This window comes from Aquila chrysaetos, chromosome 2 (assembly GCF_900496995.4).
Source record: "Aquila chrysaetos chrysaetos chromosome 2, bAquChr1.4, whole genome shotgun sequence".
In the NCBI taxonomy this organism is placed as follows: Eukaryota; Metazoa; Chordata; class Aves; order Accipitriformes; family Accipitridae; genus Aquila; species Aquila chrysaetos.
In genome coordinates this window covers 18,241,690-18,264,278 of record NC_044005.1, presented here as the reverse complement: position 1 = coordinate 18,264,278, position 22,589 = coordinate 18,241,690, and the positions used below count along the sequence as shown (strand labels likewise).

The 22,589-nt window shown below is 38.3% G+C and overlaps 1 protein-coding gene across 9 annotated transcripts in view; it reads left to right on the top strand.

Moving 5' to 3' along the window:
* Positions 1-22,589, top strand: part of UNC79 (unc-79 homolog, NALCN channel complex subunit) — a 115,208-nt gene that overhangs the window by 36,739 nt on the left and 55,880 nt on the right. For 7 of the 9 annotated variants that reach the window (XM_030000924.2, XM_030000975.2, XM_030000898.2 and 4 more), the window contains 14 exons: positions 808-1,029; positions 1,625-1,852; positions 3,260-3,401; positions 3,814-3,893; positions 3,978-4,126; positions 5,193-5,350; positions 5,703-5,884; positions 7,190-7,391; positions 9,042-9,221; positions 10,247-10,312; positions 13,297-13,583; positions 17,268-17,450; positions 18,297-18,459; positions 21,370-21,522. In XM_030000924.2, coding sequence (XP_029856784.1) covers positions 808-1,029; positions 1,625-1,852; positions 3,260-3,401; positions 3,814-3,893; positions 3,978-4,126; positions 5,193-5,350; positions 5,703-5,884; positions 7,190-7,391; positions 9,042-9,221; positions 10,247-10,312; positions 13,297-13,583; positions 17,268-17,450; positions 18,297-18,459; positions 21,370-21,522 — 2,395 coding nt within the window. The remainder of the gene's footprint in view (positions 1-807; positions 1,030-1,624; positions 1,853-3,259; positions 3,402-3,813; positions 3,894-3,977; positions 4,127-5,192; positions 5,351-5,702; positions 5,885-7,189; positions 7,392-9,041; positions 9,222-10,246; positions 10,313-13,296; positions 13,584-17,267; positions 17,451-18,296; positions 18,460-21,369; positions 21,523-22,589) is intronic. The other 2 variants (XM_030000964.2, XM_030000917.2) reach the window with 2 other exon arrangements.

Sequence of the window (22,589 nt, the reverse complement as noted above, 5' to 3'; positions counted from 1 at the left end):
AACTTCCCAGTCTTGGACAAAGTGCTTCAAAGACAGCAGCAACAAGAGTGCTTGAAAGGTCAGATCTTTAGGTTTAAGGAACTACAGCATCTAGGCAGTTGTTGATTCCTTACATGTGGGCTGCCTTTCTTCTGATGTAGCTCTGCAGAGAGCACTCCCACACCTAGCCCATGACCATTTCTAAACTAAAGAGAAAAAATGGAGAAACTTACTGTCTGGTCTTTCAGACCACAGCTGGCCTGGAAGTAGACCTCATGTGTCATCTAACTGTGTACCTGCCTTCAACACTTAGAGGTTCTCAGGGTGGTTCAGGTGGCCTACTGTGGTGTGAACATAAATCAATGCAGACATGCACAACCTGTTCCTGTTGCGTCTAGTTCATTTCCAGCTACCTGTATCCTTGGTATAGCCTTAGTTACATTGATCTCTTGAGATAGCCTCCTACTATTGAAGTCGGTGTCCCTGGATCATGGAGCAGATAATTGTAACCTGATGGCTGCTTTACTGCCTGCACCAATTTTCTGCTTGGTTTATGATGTTAAAATTCCTCTTTAGTAGGAATAAGATAATGGATGTCAGCCACTTAGCTTAAGAGAATGTATACATCTGTGCAGAATATGATTCCTGTAATTCTATCGTATTTTATCATTTAATGGCATTAAGGGACACGTGTAGATTTTGCAAAAAAGCTACAGAAGGGAATTGTAAGGCTGTTGAAGTTCTTGCCATTTTCTGCAGTTTCGTATAGAATGAGTTTGCTTACATGCATAACAGTCATTTGGACATGCTGATTCTTTATGTCTTCAGGTAAGCGTTGCTTCTGACCCTGGGCGCAGAGTTCAGCATAACATGCTGAGTCCTTTCCCAAGCCCCTTCCAGAGCCCATTTCGGAGTCCAATACGTAGTCCTTTTCACAGCCCTTTCAAGAACTTTGGACACCCCAGTGGAAAGACAATTGATTTTGACTGTGAAGATGATGAAATGAATCTTAATTGCTTCATTCTGATGTTTGATCTCATCTTGAAGCAGGTACTCGCAGCACAAAAGCACCCACATTGAGGGGACACTGAAGTTCTCTAGTCACTTTTGGCTCTCCCTTAATCCTGTATTGAGTCCCTTTCTGCTAAGGGACTGGCGTGAAGTATAAAACATTTAAATCCCTCTACAGCTGTCATCTGCCTTTACCCATATAGGAGTTACAAGTGCATGTTCAATGAAGAGAAGTTAGATACCTCCACATTCATGTTAGATAGCTCATATGAACTTCTGCTTGGAGATATGTTTATTTCTACAGACTAGAAGCAGAGGCTTGTTGATAGGCTTAGATTAGATGCATAATTTTTGGATAGCTAAATTTGTACATTGTGAAGCCAGGGCCAAGTGTTTTGGATAACTGTCTCCAGGTAAAATCCATGGATCCTGTGCTTGAAATTGTCTGTTTACTCTAGCTGTTCGAGCTTGGGCCTCAACACCAGTGGCAGTTTAAAATTGTGAGTTCCAGTTTATCTCAAACTCTTCCCAGTACTGTAATATAACACTAGCAGAAATGTAGGAAAAAGCAGAATAGTTAGTGCTCTGGCTTTTAAATAAATAATAAGTCCTTACTCTTTTCACTCTCTTTCAGATGGAACTCCAGGATGATGGTGTCACATTGGGCTTAGAGAACAGTATTTCAAAAGATATAATATCCATCATAAACAATGTGTTCCAGGCACCCTGGGGTGGTTCTCACACCTGTCAGAAAGATGAAAAAGCAGTTGAATGTGGTCTGTGTCAGTCCAGCATTCTGTGTTACCAGCTGGGTTTTGAGCTGCTGGAACAGCTTGCTCCAAAAGAAGAAATTAGACTTGTGGTAAGTAGAGCAGGAAAGAGCCTATATTATTGGTGTACTGAAACTCCTCTTCATTGTTCTCAGTACATTGTGCGCAAGGGAGCAAATCTGCGCTGACCTTTGGCATGGAGGATTTGGGAGGTTAAAGCAAAATGCCATTGAACTGTAAAATTTCTTAAGTTTTAATTGATTCAGAGAACCCAAGGAAGATGGCAATATTCATCCAGTATGAACTCTTCGCCCATCAACATTAAAGTGCTGTTTCACTTTGGAAGGGCACTCCTATGATACTCTGTCTTAAATAAAATGTGAAATGTTAATACTTAGTGCTTTTCATCTTTTAAAAGCTAAGAGTGGATATTTTGAAATGATTAATGATTTTGAGTGAATCAGTTGTCAAGTGAGCAAGTTTTATTTGGTGCTTGATTGTTGAAAATGTTGAGCGCTGTTGAAAAACCAAATATACTTCAGATTGAGTATCCAACTTTATCAGACACAGATATGTACTCTCCAATCACTAGTCATCATTAAAGTCCTTTGTAGCTTTGCAGAAGAATCGAAGCATTACCTGTGGTGTGATTAATTTATTTTAAGCTGTATGTCTATTATACATAACTGTTCCATCTCATAGTTCAGAAGACAGCATCATTCCCCTTATTCTGAGTGCTCATTTGCTCTGGCATGGTAGTGACAGGATGTTTATTAGTGATTTTTTTTCAATGGTGGGCATAGTGATGCCTTTTGATGTGTAAAAGTTTAAGAATTCCATTTGGATGTGTATGCTAATAGTAGGTATTGTGCATGTGGTTTTTCAGTAACTTGTGCTAGAAAAGTCATCTCATGCCATTTCAGTTTAAATTCTCACCTCAACCATAAAATAGCAAGTGGTGAAGTCTTTTGAGTGCTGGGGCTTGGTACAATTTCTAGGATCCACCTTGCAATTTATAACATAAATGTCACAATGGCAACTGTAATCCTGAGCTCCTGGCCACAGGCAGGAGAAACTCCAGCCTGGTCCTTTTTTCAATGTAAAAGTGATTGAGGTAGCTCCTACCTCTAAGCCTGTAACTCTACAGTAGTGGAGGAAACATACCCTGTTCCTGTCTGCTACTCCTCTGAGGCATGGATGACAAGTTTGGTGATACTACAGCCCTGTGATTGGATCCACCTCAGCTCCAATATGGATATACAATTTTTGTTAAGTAGTATCACTTAAATCCATGTTTGAAACATAGTCTTGTTGGTATGTGCTGATGCAGAATTTTAGATGCACAGCTGATTTGAATGCACAAGTGTACATGGAACTAAGGCAGTTTCTGCCTCATTTGAGCTCAGCTTATCACACCAAATGTAACTTAAACGGCAGGATACGGCCTCATGTGTTTAGATAACATCAAGAAACAAATTTAACTTATTATATTCTTAAAGGAGCCCACAGATAACCTCGAGGATAGTCTTCTGTATACTAGACCTGAGTTTATTATAGGAACTGAAGGAGAAGAGGAAGACAAATCGGCACCAAAACATGGAGAAAACCCAGGAAATCACACGGAGACCACAGACAATGCTGGTAGGTGGAGGGTGAGAAAGTTGAGAATTTCATTAAGGCTTTAAATGAAATGCTTCTACTCATATAGAATACAAGGTTCTGAAGCAGTCTTTCAAGTCCAACAATGCACAGTCACTTTTTTCTCATGCATTTAATTCTTTAACAAATTAATTAAATAGGAAAGATGTGTTTATGTTGATAGCAAGTGTGATTGTGTCTCAAAAAAGTGTTAGAAGAAATCTTGGCTTTTTGAACATATAAAGTAGCAAAAACATTGCATACCAGTTACCATGCCGTTGTAACTTTACTGACTGCAGGGTTACTGTGGCTAGAATTAATTTATCTCTCATGACTTTGACATTCTTTAGTTTCATTCTGAATCCACAGATGAGAGAACTTTAACAACATTTTATGTAACTTACATTTTTAACAGCAATAAAGAATGACACAGAAAGAAAATTTTGTTATCAGCAACTTCCAGTTACCTTGAAGCTCATATACACTATATTGCAGGTAACATTGATTACTTGTTTGTTTAGTTTGAATTTTTGATTAAGTGGTGTCATTGTGTTGAGAGTAGTACATCTGCTTACACAGGAAATGTCAAGATTTGAAGAACCAGACATTCTTTTTAACATGCTGAACTGTCTGAAGATCCTTTGTCTTCATGGGGAATGCTTGTATATAGCAAGAAAGGACCATCCACAATTTCTTGCCTATATTCAAGATCACATGCTGATTGCAAGGTATGTTTTTATCGCACATTTTGTCTTCACACTTAGTTGGTTCTCCAACTATACATTCGTTGTTGGCATCAAAGAATTTGCAGGTTTAGTGTGGAAAATTAACAAAGGGTGGTAGGGAAGTCCGGAAAGGTTAAGTAACTGTATGAAGGCATGTTGCACAGGCTAATTAAGTAGTTGCAAATGAAAGTAAGGTACCTTGCATTGTCTGTCAGGGCTACTCTGTCATGCACTACTTGTTTTGCAGTGAGTCAGAGCTGCTCATATTGAATAATAGCATTGTCTGAGACTAAGGTATCTTCCCTGACTCTACAAAATAAAATAAAGGATGAGGTAGAGGCAGGCACACAGTTTATAGGGCTTTAGCATTAAAGCTGAGAGAACAATAGTATTGCACCTTATTTTTAAGAAGTAAAGGAAGGTTTTTCATTTAGAATCAGAGTGAATTGGATTGAAGTCTGTGCATTTTAAGATTCTCTTCAGAGTAACAGACTTTTGCAGAAAACTCACTGAATAAACATCAGCATATGATGTTCTGAAATAGAGTGTGTTCATCAGTGCTTACAGCTGCTCTCTGTCAATTTCATTGAGCATCTCCTGAGACTGTAGGCTTTTAGCAGACTAGAGAATCTGTCCCGAATCTAAATACAAGCAAATTTTGAACACCCAATGTCTTAGTCATTTGTGGATGCATGTGATTTGTAATGCCAAGACAGTTCATGTGGCTTATGTGCTGAAGCTGGTCGCGCTGAAACTGCTAATTCATAGCATAGACTATGATCCATGGCAGTTGTGTCTTGAATTAGCCAAACTCTTGTCAAATCTGAAGTGTTTCAATGTAAGGAATATTTGAACCTGGATTTTCAAGAAAAACTGCTGTATTTGAAGATTTGCAAGTAGCTCTCTTCTCCTACCAGCAACTCTGTAGTATTCACGTAAATGCTCAGGATGGCTCATAGAGATTTTCATGAAAAGTGCATTCCCACCAACAATACAGTGTAGAGATTTAGAAGAAAGGATGTCAAGGGAGTGTTTTTATAAGCAGGCTTGCTCTTTTTGGTCTTTCCAGCTTATGGGGAGTTGTGAAGTCTGAGTTCTCTCAGCTTTCTTCCTTGGCAGTCCCACTTCTTCTTCATGCACTTTCTCTTCCCCATGGAGCTGACATTTTCTGGACAATCATAAACAGCAATTTCAACAGCAAAGATTGGAAGATGAGATTTGAAGCAGGTAGGCCTGAGAAATATACACTGTTTGCTCTTTGTTGCTTCACTGAAGAGGTAGAGCCTTCTCTGCTGTAACTGAGGAGACCTGTAATAGAGTATTATCTTTTTGCTCCTTTGGGGAGTTTTGGAGATAGTCTGGTGCAAAACCATGGGACAACAATGGTAAAATAGAGGAGAACATGAGACATTTTGGATAATCAAAATGAAATCAAAATTACAACACTTGCCAGCTATTTTTTGTTGTTACTTTCTCAGATGTGCATATTTCTAGGAGAGGTATATTAATCAGGACATAAAGAAGCCATTGCCTAAATTAATATACATATTTTCTTTGTCTGGGGGCATGGCTGCTACAGTGGAGAAGGTGGCTGTGTTGTGCAGATTTTTGGATATTCACTCTGTGACAAAAAACCACCTACTGAAGTACTCTTTGGCTCATGCATTCTGCTGTTTCCTGACTGCTGTGGAAGATGTCAACCCAGCAGTAGCTACAAGAGCGGGGCTATTACTTGACACCATAAAGAGACCAGCTTTACAGGTAGGTTCATTATATGGGAAAAAGTATATTCAAACAAGAATCTGGGTTTTCACCTGAAGTTCAAAGCAGTTCAGGCTTACAGCATCATGGTCACTGCTAATACCTTTTCTGGCAAGACCCTTATGGGTCTTGGTAATTGACATATGCACAAAATAGCCAAGGGAAATGATACTGCCCTAGCCCCGACTTAGAATCATAGAATCATTTAGGTTGGAAAAGATCTTTAAGAAGATCATCGAGTCCAACCGTAAAAACTTTGATGACTGCAAAGGATTACTGTTGTGTTTGAACTGCTATGGTAGAAAGCTGTAAATGATTTTTATTATTTTAAAATTTATTGACATTTTTCAATTAAAAAAAAAAATTGTAAGTCTTATGACATGCTGGTGAGCTGACAGTGAGAAAATATGTTCAAGCAGAACCAAACATGGTCTTGATCTTTTCAAGATATACTTAGGCATGTAATTTTCAGCATGCGAGAGACCCTGCCAATCAGAATTCTCATGATTAAAACTAAGCAGGTATGAAAGTGGATCAGAGCCTATGTAAAGAAGCAATATTAAAAAAAAATAAATTCTTAGTGCACAATTCAGTTTAGTTCTCTGGAGAATAGAATGAATATGTATTTTAAAAAGTTCAGTGTTACTGCCTATAAAAAGCTGTTGATACTTGCTAGTTTTATTCCCTATAGTGTCTTTTCAAAATAGCTTCCAGAGAACTTGAATTCACTGAGTTCACTGTGACTGTTACCAGTATACTGCACTTTCATATTTAATGTGTGGGTTTTTTTCGCAAACGTAAGTCTTGACGCTACACCCAAAATTCTAGTGCAAATAAAATACAGAAGCATTTTGAGGCAAAGTGCTTCTGATACACTTCACTGTATAATCTTTCTTCCTCTGTTTGGGCTTGGTGATTCATTCTTTTTGTAATTAAGGGCTTGATTCAGTTGCCTAAATATAAGCTTTTTCTCAGGGAGGGGTGTGTGAAGAGAATACTTTGATATCGTGTACCAAATGTGCAGTAGGATGGTACTTTGCTTATACCTTTGTATTCCTCAAAATCTTAGCAAATTCTACATTCTAAATATGATGTTCATTTATCTCCTTACGTACCTTACTTTTCCATTGATATCAGTAGCATTAGTTCTGACTTAAAGGATGTGGTAGGAAAAAGGAGCTAAACCTTTATCCTGTACTAATTAACAGCAGAAGTTACGAGATTTGACCTCCCTTTGCTTTAAAAAATGCTTAAGGTTTTCACATCTCAGTTCTGTGTTGGTTTGTTTTTTTTTTCCTTCTATAGGGTCTCTGCCTCTGCCTTGATTTCCAGTTTGACACAGTTGTCAAGGACAGGCCCACAATTCTTAGTAAGCTTTTGCTACTTCATTTTCTAAAAGCGGATATTCCAGCTTTGAGCTGGGAGTTCTTTGTGAATCGCTTTGAGACCCTGTCTCTGGAAGCACAGCTTCATCTGGACTGCAACAAAGAATTCCCTTTCCCAACAAGTAAGCAGAGTCCAAATCAATATCATCACCTTTTATCAGCTTCTGGAATTTCAGCTGCCTGCAAGGGTCTGAGAGAGATGTAGGTCTCAGCTGTATAAATTATCTGAAGTTAAGTAATCTTTTAGGCCAAAAGAGCAGAATTCAAAGAGAGCATTTTTTGACTGCCTGGATACGGATTAGGCTATATTCTGTTGCACCTTTGGGCGTCATGTTTTACTCTCACTAGGATGTGATTGCCAGCCTTGGTTGAAATGCTGTCTGGTTCTATGATTAGTTGCAGCCTGCATTAACCCACTTGTTCTTTTGTAGATGTTCTTATGCTATCAGCATTGCTATTCTCAAAGGCCTAGGTCATGCCTGACCCTGTTCTGTAGTGGTCTATACAAAGACAGCCCTAGGAGCTGTATAACCCTTGAAAAACAAACAAATATATGGCGCACAGCACAAGAGGTACATGGACTGACTCTTAGAGCTGGTTCTCAGTTAACTATTCCTGCAGTGGCAAGTGTTTGTAAATGTTTGTCCTGTTCATACTTGGTTTCTTGATGAGATACCATGTCTCCTTCCATTCACTGGGGAAGGCTAAAAAATAGTTTGTGCATGATTGTTTAACATGCTGAGTAATTGAAAACTTGCTTAGCCAAGTGGTGGCCCATGAAGCAGATCTATTTCCATGTGATTTGCTTGGAGGAGTTGGAGACAGCTGTTAGGACAGCGTGTTCTCCCTCAGCAGCCTAATGCCTCCTTCTACACTTGCATGGAGTCCAGAGCCTAAAAAAGCCCAGGTGTTGCTGCTGTATCCATACAGGAGATGAGTGGAACTGCAAACATATTTTCTTCTCCATATGTGAGTAGCTTGACCCAACGCTGGGAACTGCTTCTGTGGCCTGAGGAGGGAATCTCGGCACTAGTTTCCAGCACCTCTGGCTGCAAATGTAGGGTCATATATTTAAATATGAATATTTGGGAGTGATTTAAAATTTAAAATATGCAAAATATATTTTTCAGGTTTCTTTTTAGCCTTTCTTTTTGCCTTTTCAAAGATAAAAGTGGTGCAAAGGATGGGCTTACTGGCTTTAGTTGCTCAGATAAACTCAAAGGGTTTGAATGCACTATAGACATGAGTATAGAAAACTATTGGTGACCCCTTTAAGACATGTAGTGATACTGCTGGTAACACCACTGTAAACACATAATCACACTCACAGATTTTTGGAGGCGCTGTTCAAATCCAGGATGATAGGTGTAGGCAGGACAGGAGGTCAATGAGGCAAAACTAGAGGCCACATTTGGGTATGAGTGCACTAAATGTGATCCATACTCGTGAGATTTCTGCCACTTTAAACAGAGGACAGCTTGTATCCCCTTAGCCTGAAATTCAGGTTTTGGTTTCAAGAACCTGTTTTTATCCAATCTCTAAAGAAAGAAGTAACAGCATAATTTTTTTAACACAGTTATGCCATTTGGGGTTTTGTGGATTTCAGAACAAGAGCATGCAAATGAGTACCTTGCAGATGGACCCCTCGAGCCCATATGAAGCTTCCTTGACTTGAGTGGGACCTGGGGCCCAGTTGCATTTGGCACTTGGCAGCATTAGGGCCTCACCATGCTGTGGAATGAATCCTAACTTGGTCAATTGCATTTGCAAAGCTATCACTGCTGTCCGGACAAATGTCGCCAACCTCAGTGATGCAGCAATGTGGAAGATCAAGAGGGCTCGTTTCGCACGTAATCGTCAGAAGAGTGTGCGTTCCCTGAGGGACAGTGTGAAGGGACCAGTGGAGTCAAAGAGAGCGCTCTCCCTTCCAGAAACCTTAACCACCAAAATTCGTTGAGTATCTATTTATATTTTTGTGACACACCTGTATCTTCTCCCTTAGGATCGTATCCTGTTGTTGGGTACACATCAGAATTGTCAACACTTACCCAATTGGGATAGAAAATTTAGGTTTCTGACTGATTTGGGCATTGTTCAAATAATGACAAGTTAGTGAGTTTGACAAAGAACATAGACAAACATTATGTCTATGCTGTGTTTGTTTAAAATGCCAGAACAAAATGCTCCAAGACTAGTTTGTGGATAGATCTTTATTTTTATTTGTGGCTAATACACAGTAGTTTTGTCTAAAATAGATACAGTCTTTACAGAAAAATTCCTATGTTATTTATTTATTAACTGTAATTTTTAATCAGTGTATGCAGCATATCTTAGACATCTTAAAAACAACTGTTAATGTCTCAGATGAGCTTTTGGATATCTTCAGAATTCCTTTGTTAAGAAAACAATGTCCATCATTCCTGCCAGCTTCTATAGGAGGACCTAGGTGCTGGAAAACCATAGGCCTGTATGCAGCGCTGTACAGATATCTTTCCGAGCAGAAATAAAGCTTACCCATTCTCAATTAGAGAATTTTACAAACCCAGATTAGTCTTTATGTTCAAATTGGACCTCTCACATTGCTCCTACCCATATAATAGGAACTGATAAAAAGTTCAAACTTGGGTGCTGGTGAACTATTAAGTTAAAAGGTAATTTCTTTTCTCCAAAACAACCACCACCATATTTTGGGACTCAGGTAATCCTTCTTGACCAATTTTTGATCCTGCACAGGGGCTCCTGTGTGTTGACTCTTGTATCGGCAAAACTGAACGATGGAGAACAATAGAGTTATAGAACATGGTACACAAAATCTGTAGGGCACAGAAGTGACATGTTTCAAATGGTTACACTCACTGCGTGACGACAGTGCATGAGTAAATGAACATAAATATGCTAGCACTGAATATATGCTGAAGTATAAGATGTCAGTACTGCCTTTTTAAACAGAGTTGCTTTTTTGTTGTTGTTTTTTAAGCTGTGAGCTTGACCAGACACGAGCAGTCTGCTCCAGCACTTGGAGGAACACCAGAGCAAACACCAGGTGGGTTTGACAAGGCGGGGTGTTTTGATGGAACAGGAAAAGGAAGGCACTAGCACTGGCTTTCTTGTCGACTCATGAGATAAACTTATGCAAGATGGAAGTTGTCTAAAAGGCACAGTGAAATCACGTCTCATCATGGTTCCAAAAGGTGCAAATTGAAGTTTTGCTCTTGAGTTGTACTGAAAACTGCCCCCAGTTGTAAATAGTACTTTGGGGCTGGGAGGAGGTTATTCAGAGGCACTCAGCTATGCCGGCAGTGCCTCATCCTCCTGTGTTTCATTGCTTGCAGGAACAAGTAAATCTTTACTAGGCTGGCCCCATGGGTCACCTATGTTCAGCCTGACCTTTGGCCTTCAGGTTTTAGAGACAGCAGACAGAATGCCTTTGATTGTCAGTACTGTAAATTACACTTGTCTCCTCTGCATGCTTACAGACATCTTAAGTCCCTTATTTTGTATTTACTGACAATTTGTGAAGATGTCACCCTTCTGTCAGAACTCATTGAGTTCTGTTTGGAGAACCAGGATTTATTTAGAGCCCCACAATCATGTAGTCTCATTTAATCTTATCTCCTTCTTTGTTTTAGTGAAAATCTCACAACATGTAATAGAGATGAAAATAAGTAGAGCTGAAGAAAACAATCCAATATAATCTTTATGAAAATGGCATCTTTTTGATACAATTTCATGGAAAATTTTAACCCGGCTGTAATATGTGGAAAGATTATTTCTCAGTTGATGTCCACAAAGCTAAAGTTATTTTCTGTATACATTTTTAAGGTGCTTCTGAAAATGGTACTTGCTGTATTTCTGATTCTAATTATTTCAGAATTTATTGGTTTCTTTTTGCATCTGCAAATCTTGGTCCAGCAACAGTTTGCATAGAGAATTTTCATTTTGAAGGAAGGTTTCTGTAAATAAAAAATTCACAGTGAAAAGTGTATGGAATAAAAAATATGATATGAAGTTCATGGTTTCTTTTTACCAAAGTGAGACCAGTAAAGGAAAGTTATTCTTAATAGAAGTGATTCTGAAAATTCCCCTCCTAGTTTTCTTTTTCACCTATCATAGAAATAGCAACCTTCTCCCATGCTCAGCAAAACAGCCAATCAAACATACCCCTTTGCTCACCCAGCAATAAAATGTAAAATATTTAAAAATTTTTTAAAAAAATTACAGACAGTGTAGTTTTGCTGGTGAAGAACCTAAGACAGATGCAGTTGCACCAGCAAAGGAGTCCCTGGTCAGAATAGCATATTACATTAAGAATATGGGTAAATTAGAATGTTAAAATATTTTTTAGCATTTGCTATAAATATATAGTTATGAATTTACATAAATCCTAAGGCACGTAAGTAACTCTAACAGACTAAGTGGATATTAGTTGCTGGCTAGTAACCCTAACACAGACATGCAGGAGCAATTTCAAGTTTATACTTTGGGCTAATCTTGTTTGTAGGGTCTGTCCTGTAAACTTTGACTTAAACTGTTCTTGCAAAAGTAAGGACTGTGTCCAATAGTTGAAAGGATTTATCCTTGAAATAAAAACAAGTAGATTGTTTTAAAATTCTGCTTCACACCAGCTTGCTTTATCTCAATTATTCCGTTAGACAGATTTTTAACCACGGATCACAAAATACATCAGAATACATTTTTAGTAACAATTAATTTTAATTGTTAACAGTTACAGTGTTTAATGAACAAACTAAAATTAATGGTGTAATAAAAACTTAATTTCCAACTATTGCCGCGTTTTGATCTGTCAAAATAATATTTTCTGTTCTCTGATTATCTTAGTGGAAATAATTTTTCCTTATTATTGCATATAATGCACATATAATGCATTTTATTTATACAGAAGTATTTAATTTAAATTACTGTTTTAAAACAGAGCATGTTGGAATAATACACTTTACTGTGCTTTAGCTATGCATTTATTCAGAATTATTTAATAAAAACAATCAGATATACTGATGTGTGAAATACGTTTTGCTTTTTCATTCAGTTCCTAGTGTTAGTATAACATAGATCATAGGAACTGCTAAGCACTAAAAAAAGGCCTTACACATAGGGTGAAATGGGAGAGGGTAGCTCCAAAGGCAATTACTACAGAATTCTACTAATGATATATGGTCTTAAAAGCAACTGGAAATACTGTATTTAAAAAAAAAATTGAAGTATGAAAATGAAAATACTTGCCCAGTTGGCAACTGTTATTTGCAGCATGTCTGTTTTGCTTGGATAGTGATAGCCAGCACCCAAGCTTCCTTGTCCTTTGTAAGTAGTCTCTCGTCTTTCACACAATCATATTCCCATGCAAAGTATTACTGATTAATTATTTCCATTCAGTGTTTATAAACCAAGTCTTAGGCTTCTTCTCTGGGAAAAAGCCATCAAAGTTTTGATGTAATACATTGTGTCCCAAAACCTAATAAATTATAGTGCCTACATTTTGGCCGAAGTTATTTGAGAGAAATATGGACACATTGTTAAAAGGGTTGGTCTTCATTCTGTTTTTAATCATTATTTGGTAGAATTTTTTTCATCTCTTACCTTTGCCGTTTTGTACATCCTCTGCTGGCAAAGACTAATGTCCACTAACATTTGCTGAGGAAAGACTGAAAACTATGCCAGATAAGAATCTGGTGGCAGTGGGATTTGATTCTCCTTTACTGCATAGATGCCAAGGAATAATAGCACTCAATTTGGCAGAAATGCACTGGGATGGGAAGATAAGCAGCTCTGTTAAACATGGGAAAGCTGAGAAACGGAGTTCAGTGTACACCGTAGGTGTTACTGTGCTGTTGAGCCTGAGGCAACAGGGGAGCAATGCCCTCAGAAATGCATGCCTATCTCCTGTGACTTCACCATGTGCATTTGGGCAGAAATGGAGCAATGAACTCTGGAAAAAAATTCTGGTGTATTCTGTACCCTGTTTACAGTCTTATCTAGTGTCTGATACCAATGTCTTTCCTGTGCCGATAGGACAACCCTCCCCAGAGAATGATAACACAATAAAAGACCTGCTGCCAGAGGATGCTGGGATTGATCACCAGACTGTCCACCAGCTCATTACTGTGCTAATGAAGTTCATGGCAAAGGATGAGAGCAGCGCTGAGTCGGACATCAGCAGTGCTAAAGCTTTCAACACAGTCAAGCGCCATCTGTATGTCCTGCTTGGTTATGATCAGCAGGAAGGATGCTTCATGATTGCACCACAAAAAATGCGCGTTTCGACTTGCTTTAATGCCTTTATTGCTGGAATAGCACAAGTAGGTGAAGGCACTTACTACTTTTTGCAGCTATTTCTCATTGCCTGTTGTTGAAATGGTGGTAGCACAGCCTTCTTTGTACCAAAATAATGGCTGAGTGCAGTAATCCTACTTAAATCTCCTTAATGCCTCTTCAGTTGGTGAAAGTATTTGGGAATAAGGATGGCTGCTTTTTCTTTACTCTCAGAAGGCTCCATGTAGCCTAATCAAGTGCTTTTTGTAGGTTTTTACTTTGCAGTTAAAAAGTAAATAGTTAAATAGAAGTATGCTAATTTATAACTTCCTACTAGTACTCTAAAATTGCTGCATCATTGGCATAGAGATAAGAGTTTTGTGTGTGTGTAGGCATGCAAATACTACCACTGTATGAAAAATCAGAGACTGCTCCAAACCTCTTTGCCCTCTTTCCATAGCCTTTGAATGCCTTGTTTTCCTCACATGTCATTTCCTCCTTTCCCATTCAGGAAGACCTGGGACCCATGTGCTCTTGCTTGTTTTCCAGCGTGAATGGTCTGTAAACTCTTCCACATTCTTCACTTTGCAGGAGACTCATTCTCCTTCTTCCTTAGAGTGCACCAGGACTTTGTTTTCCCTTTCCTAGGGAGTAGTGCCACCGTGATGACCTTCTGCCTATATTGCTGTGATAAATGACTGAGCACATCCTTGCCTTGTGCCTTCTTTCTCCATCTTGTAAGGATGACTGTCATTTCCTACCTCACAAGGCTCTTCTAAGGCTCAATTAATTCTTACTGATAGAGTAGTCGGTGATGCTAGGCTGAAAAACATTTCACATTTGCATAGTATTCTTATTATTTGCAGTGAAGCATCATCATTACTTCCACACTTTTTCCTTATCACAGTCTCTCGTAAAGGATTACCTTAGGGGAGAGAGAGGGCTGTGATTTCAGATCTCCCACTGCCCCAGCTCTTAAAATGCCCACTGTAACCTTCAAACATTGTTCAAAGCCATCCTGGCCTCTTCTGTATCTGCAATTCTTCTCAGGATTTTCTGGTTCATACACTGCAATCAGTGATTTTTTCAAAGTCAATTGTAATGTAGATACTTGGATAAACTTTCACAGTTATGGAGAAATCAGGTATCCATATTTCAGCAGGCAAAATAGAAGGTGTTAATGCAAACTGGGTAGCTGCAAATGCATCCTGATCCATTGTCTTGGAGCACCGTTTGCTATGTGTTGTCAATCATCTTTCATCTGTACAGTTTTAAGCTGAAGCATGTAAAAGGAGATTCAGGCCTGTTATTGAGAGTCTGGAAGTGGCAGTTTAGTCACAGGGCAGTATCTTCCACGTTTTTCTACATGTTTTCCAAGTTTGGATTGGCAAACTTCAGTGATCATAATTGACCTGATTTTCAGAAGTACTACTTACTGCAACTCTAAATATCAGTCCCTGCCTTTCCTCTTTCACCTTTAAAATGTCTCTTGATAGCCAAATTCACTGTTTCTGTTTGAAAAGCTTCGTAGTCGAATCCTGGCTCCCCTGACGTCAAATGGAGTTTGAGAACTTCAGTACGCGAGGATTTTTCTCCATGTAGCAGACATCAAAACTTTAATTTATATTTTGGGGGGATTTTTTTCATAGCTGTAGGGCTGCTTTGTGTTAGGAATCACCTTTGCTGCAAGAGAAATGCTGTTTGCAATCCGAAGATGCATTTACAGAGTGAAAACTCAGTACAGAGTTTTCTTTTATAAGAGATATTTCAGTTACACTCCCTCCCCTAGGCATAAATATTTGCTATCCCCAATCAGCTCCACAAAGGTTGGGATTGGGCTGACTTGCTGGTTCGTTGATTTTGATTCCAAGCTTGCTTGGAATGGTCAGTTCAAGAAAAAAGAAAAATCAAATGTCTCTTAGTATTTTCCATCATAAAATTTTATATAGTTGGAATTCTTGAAAGCATAAAATGCCTTTTTCACTCCCTAGCAGCAGAAGTGGCCAAGTTTTGGTGTTAGCAGTCACTGCGGCATTGCCCCGCATGGTGGCAATGTTGTACAAGCCTGTCGGAGTGAGGAAGTCAGCGGTGCTGGGCACTGCTCAGCATCCCAGGCTGAGCTCTGCTCAGCTTTTGCAACATCATTTATTCTAGATCTTCCTGTGACAACTTAAAAAATGTGTCTGTTCAGCTTAAGACATGTCTGCATTACAGTATGTGCTGTGTTAAGGAAGGGCTCTGTCTTCCTTGTATGGATGAGTTTTCCTAACCATGCTGTATAACTGTATCACACCCTGAGGGGACAAGGCGTTACAGGGTAGGACGATATTTGGTGATTATATATCATCTGTTCGACAGGCTAACCCTGCATGGATAGACGTGGGATTCATCTATTTAGCTCTATGCACGCAGCACAAAAATTTGAGACAGCTGCACATTGAACTAGAGGATTTTACGGGAAAAAACTTCCAGTCAGCTTGTTCAGGAGGGAACTTGAGAGATGAGTTCTCTGTTTGTAAATTAGGCTCATCCCCTTGTTCTAATAAAAACAAAACCAAAAAAAGAAATACAGACCTGAAGGAAATGGATCATGTGGATGAAACTGATGTTTGTGTCTGTTTAGATGTACAGGGCTCCTGGTAAAGTGCACTAAGTCCACCGAAACTGCAGGGATGTGTTAGATCTTGGGGGCTGTGCTGGAGTTTTCTTGGCTTGCTGTTATACCTTCCTGGGTGTCAACCAGTATAGGTCAGCATCAGAGACAAGGTCTTTGTGGATCCTTGTTATGATCTAGTTTAGTTGGTGATTTCAGGACATATGGCTTTAAATAAAAATAGCTAATGTTGCAAGACTGATGGAAAGATAATGAAAAATAGCAATGCAGTTTCAATTGAAAACACAGTTGTGTCAGGGTAGTGGGAATATATGGCCACACTGCACCTAACAATCAGGATTCAAACCTCAAGGATAGGCACCAAATAGCATGATGCTCTTCAAAGGTCATGATGGAAGCAAGGCTTATGACTAGCAGTGATAACAGTAACCTGTCTACAGCAACACTATCACTTAAAATTGATGAGCATTTTATTTGGAGCAAGATTTTTTTCATTAGCTTTATTCTTGGATCCTTTAGGATTTGCATGCTTTGATTTTCTGCATAACATCGCAGACAATTTCTTGCCTTCACCATAGTGAAGAGTGGGATTCTTGTCTCATTACCAGATTCCAGAACATGGGGCTTAAAAAAACCCAACAGCTAATGTTACAAGCCTGATGAGAAAATAATGAAAACAGGCAATGCAGTGTTGATACAAACCCAAATAACCAAAATACACACACACCCTCCTCCCAAAACGCACAATTGCATCCTATCTGTTAAACACAAGATATACCTAATATGATTTTGTCTGTTGAAGCATGATCAGCTTGGGCTATAATACAAGGCTATCCCAGCATGATATATTTTATGACTTGCCAATGTATGCATGCTAAAATTTAGACTGTACAGGATGAAACATTTTCAGAACACATCTTTTTGTTTCATTTTACCTATGTAGCTAAAATGAGAATGTGGCAAGCTGGCAGAAAGTTTCTAACTGATAGTGAGACTTCCTTAAAAATGTCTGTTTCTTTTCACTTAACTGATACCTCAACTGTATTAGTTATTTTGCTTTTCAATGTCAGTGGATTTGATTTTGGTGAGCTAACTCCTGTGCTACTATGCTTTTCAGGTGATGGACTATAACATCAACCTGGGTAAACACCTTCTTCCCTTGGTGGTGCAGGTGTTGAAATATTGCACTTGTCCTCAGCTACGGCATTACTTTCAGCAGCCTCCTCGCTGCTCCCTCTGGTCCCTCAAACCTCACATTCGGCAGATGTGGTTAAAGGCTTTGCTTGTCATTCTCTATAAGGTAAGTGGTCTTAAAAAGACACCGTCCACATTCAAATTTACACTTCAATTTGAAATTTATTACAGGGAACATCTAACTGTACTGCAAGTGAAAGGAATTGTAAAGAACACTCTTCTTTGATTTGCTTGCTTACTGCATTTAATTTCAGTGTCTGAGGTAGTTAGGCTTTCATCTGTGCTACTGACCTCTTACTTCTGCTGTCTATATTGTCTTTCACATGGTTACCTGAGAAAGAAAAATATAGATTTGAAAATACGAAAATGCTGTATAAAGTTCCAGTGAAGAGTATTTTGAGTAACTTCGAATTAGTTTTTAAAAAATATTAGTAACTTTAAATGGGTGGTGTGTCAGCTTAACAGCTTGTATTCTTTAGTTGAGTGATGCTTTTTAGGAAGTGTTGTTAAAATGTAGTGTGTTTATGCCCTAAAATGGAGCTGTGAATACTTTTCATATGCTTAACAAATTTCTGTCAGGTCTATAGGGCATACGAGGAAGTGGAGATACTAGAAATGAATGCTAATGTGCTGATTGAAGTAGAGTATTTGGAGAATAGTTCTGATGAGAGACCTTTTGCATTATTATTAATAGCTGGTTTTGTCATATAGAAGTCAAGAAAACAATGTATTAGATGTTGCTAATAGGGATTTTTAAAACTTTAAAATAATTCTGTGTACAAAGATGAAAACACTTCTGCTTCTCATGGTGTATTTAGAAATGTATGATCAAAGAAAGGCATAGGACATCCAGCTGACAATATTCTTGTCATTTTTCTATTTTACTGCCTAAATGTTTATCCAAGGAGAAAAGTTAGTTTTTAAGCTGAAGTTTTTCTCTTTCACTGAACAGTACCCCTACAGAGACTGTGAAATCAGCAAGATTGTACTTCACCTAATCCACATCACAGTCAATACCCTCAATGCTCAATATCACAGCTGCAAGCCCCATGCAACTGCTGGTCCTTTGTATAGTGACAACAGTAACATAAGCCGATACAGTGAAAAGGAAAAAGGTACTTTTAACACTCTCATTTATATGATAGTCATTGATTTAATTCATCAAGTCTTGCAGATATTGTAGAAATGGGTAAATATGGTCTGAATTTTAGAACATAATACTCAGAATTAAGTCTAAGGTGTGTTGTATCTGACCAGCTATAGCCATCTATAGTAAAAGAAATTGACAATTTCTCTGTAGGCTACCATAGCACAGCAGTCTAACAATCTCTTGGAGGGAGTGTACCTTAGACTTAGTAGTTCAGTCACTGTGCCTGGATAGTCCTTGGCCTTTTCTATGATGATAATAACTGATCTTGCCCACACACAAAGTGTGAAACCAGTCTGACACAGCATTCTGATTATACTTTATAATAACATGGCATAGTAGCAAATACTTGATGTTGAAAAGAGAAAATGATGAATTCAGTCTATAGTTTGGTTTTCTCTGTAAAAGGAGCTGAAGTTGACTAGCTTACATGCAGACGTATATGATGTGGATGTCTAAAGGCAGAAGAGAATGATTCAACCCTTAAAGTCTGCATCCAATTGTTAACTCTGTATGTGCTTGCTAGCTGTAGCAGAGGTACTGTGATGGTGTGAACTGGTGTAAGCTGGGGGCTTGAAATAATGTGGTGTCACTGAGTGTAGGTCCTTACAATTGTGAAGTTTATTATGTGATAAGTATTTATGATCAAAGTTTAACAGGTTCTTTTGATGTTAATCTTTAGCTGCCTTTCAGCTGTTTTGCCTTTTAGCCGCTTATTGCTATTTACATCCTCCCTCTCAAACAGTCTTCCTAGTGTGCAGCAAACTCTTCTTCCAAAGAATACAAGAAGGACTCTTCATGCACATCAGTACCTTTTCCTCTTTTGCTGCTTGTTGCTCATAAAAAGATATCCAGCAGAACAAGGACACAAAATTTTGTTTACCTGAACACCCTATTACTTAGCTTTAGCCAATTAAAGCAACCTTAAAATGGATGTAAATGATGTATTGCGTATTCTCACCCAGTTGGACATTTTGTATTGCTGGAGGAGGGCTAAGAGGGTTCAGATAACTGTGGACTTACTATGAATTTGTCTTTATTTTGAGCTGAGTTAGTGACTTAATTCATAAAGACTTAATAACGCTGAGGGTAGTAATAATACATTTATAATATGCATTCAGTTTCTGGATTGATTCTGAGACATTTCTAAGACAAAGCAAGGTGCCTAAGTGCCAAGTTAGATTTAGAAAACTCGGTGTTCCAATTCCATGTCTAGCATTGATTCCTTGGGTGGCCTTGTGTCTCACTTCATTGTTGTTTGCCTATGTTTAATGTAAGGAGAATAATATTTACTTGCTTTCCAAAGCTGTCGTGAAGGGCTTTGGGCTGCTTAGAGGGAAAGGACCGCAAATGGGCAAATTTTACTCTGTAAATGCTGACTTAATTGTAGGGCTGATTCTCCTCCTTTGCTGAAGTGCTGCAGAAAAAAGAGGATGCAGAAAAGTTTTCTTCTACCTGCAAGCAGCAGCCAATATAATTCCATAGGGACTTAGAAAGTTGAAGCCTTTCCCACCTTTTCTAAGGAGGCTTGTTTAGTCTCTGGTCAGGTAGTGTGTGTGCTGCTGTCATCATCCAAGGTGGTGTTTAGATGATCAACAGACGAGGATTTCATTGTCAGGCAGCAAGAATCCCTATGCTAAAGATGGATTTTCGCACTATTGAACCTTTTTCCTAATTTTTCTGCCAAACTTTGTTAAGGGGATCATGGCAAGTGTGCAGAGTGTTGTAGAGCTGATGATGAATCTTGTGAGAAGAAGCATTTGTAGCCAAGGGGAAGAAGTTAGACACATAGGACATGACGTTAAAAGTGATCTCCTAACTTATTAAACCCAGTCCCTGTGGAAATTCTTATTATCAACTTCAATTGATTTTTCTGGATTCATCATATCAGTTAGGTATCTTATCCTTCATGCTTTTAGGTGGCAGCTCCATAGCTTCACATGTAGCAGAAACTTTCCAGCTATTTCAAAGCTAAAGATATTAATGTCCAGTTTAAGTCTTCAGGTTTTGGCCATTCTAACTCTTTGGCTTACTTGCCTCTTCACTCCTAGACACCAAATGCATTTCCTCTTCATGTTTGTTTCCTAGAATAAACAAGGCAAACTTTTTTGTTTCTTCTCTCGAGCGCTCTGTTTTCTTTATCGTCTCAGTAGTGTTTCCTATTTCCTTGGAGACGAATCACTAGACACAATAGATATGGATTTTTTCATTTTTTATTTCTTTTTTTATAGCCATTTCATACAGGCGATGTGGATATTTTTTGATGGATAAATAGGTTTGGAACTTTCTTTCTCTCTGCCATTTTCAACCAGCAGGTCTCAAATTAGAAGCATAATGTTTCACTATTACTACTTAGAGCAATAATTTCATAATTCATACTCTTAGGTCTTATTCTATTACTATTACCAACTTTCCAAGATTATCCATTTCTTCCTTTTTCACTTTCCTATTTTGCTGTTTTTTTCCTGACCTTGCAGTTCTTGTACTAATTTTGATCTTCTTCCATTTAGCATTTCTCACTGAGCACTATAGAAGTTATTTACTCAAGTCAGTGTTCAGATCTATTGTATTTCTTCCATCTACAGAATCTGTATTATTATCAGTAGAAAAGGTCAGCTTAGAATGGTAAAAGCTTTGGTATACTTTTGTTGCATTGTAACCCATTTTTCATTTATCTCTGTCCTTTCTGACCTTAATTCAAGATGTAACAAGAATGGCAAAGTTATACCTGGGATATAAATTTTCTTGCAAACTTCAGATGATTCTTCGTTTTCCAATTCAAGTTTAACTGAAACTAGCTGAGGTTTTGTTACATAGACAGATTTTCATTCAAGGAATTGCACTCTCTTAAGAGTAATAAAGTTTTTTCTTTCTCCAGCAGAGGAAGACAGTGTTTTTGATGAATCTGATATTCATGATACACCAACTGGACCTTGCAATAAAGAATCTCAAACTTTCTTTGCAAGACTGAAAAGAATTGGTGGCAGCAAAATGGTGAAATATCAACCAGTTGAGATGAATGCTCAGAGAAGTATGAATTGTTTTGTCGGTATAAACTCATGCAGAAATACAATTTCCTACTCTTAGTCTCAAGCTACCACCTTTCTTTGTAGAGTTTGTTGCACTGCCTGATTTGAATACAAGTACTCTGTCTGACTTTTGAGAGCAAGTACTCCTCATTTCCCTGAATGAATTCTTGTACAGGAATCTCAAAGTAGGCACTCCAAAATAAAAATACCTAAATTCAGCAGTTGTTTTCTGAACCTTTAAGCTCTTTTGAATGTAAAAATTTTTAAGAGGATTTGTTGCAATTTTCTTCCACCATTGGGCTGAAAATTTTTGCTCAAATTTATTTTTTCCCAGAAATTGATATTTGATGAGCTGGGACTCTAGGGTAAGCAAATTTTTGTTGCTGCTGCAAATATTATGGTTTTCTATTGGTAAAAAGGGTCATTTGGTGGTTTCAAAAAATAGGAAGGATTTTGTTTTCAAATTTAGCTTTCTGAAATGAATATTCTAAAAAAATTGAGATTTCCACCACCACCCACCTGCCTTTTTTTCTTTCGGGTGTTTGCATGGCGGGGGGAAAGATTCTGACTACAGCGGACATCTACCTCAACTTTTCTCACTGCTTTTTTTTTGCATGGTGATTCATATGTGGAGCATTTTGAAATATGGGGATAATAATGATCAGGAATATTCTGGTTTATGTGAAAATATGTAATTCAAAATAACAACAGTGATAACCTTTTAAAATATTCTCAATGAATGTGTTCACACAGCAAAATACCAATGCAGTGGTAGTACCAGCAAGTATAACTGTGCTCAATTTACTCCTCCCTCGGATGAGGAGGTATGACTATGTGGTGTGATGGTTGCTAGACTCTGCTGGGGTCTAGGATCACTGGGGGAGAAATTCTCTGAAAACCTGTCTGATCTCAGGCTTGTGCTGTGACGTCCTCACTGCTATTGCTACCCTTGCTTCTTGAATTAGAGGCATCCATTTTAAGCCCACTTTGCTGCAGTAAATAATATGTAGGTGTACTCTAATATATGCTGATGGTCAAATGATGTCCACAATGCTGTTGTCCAAAATTA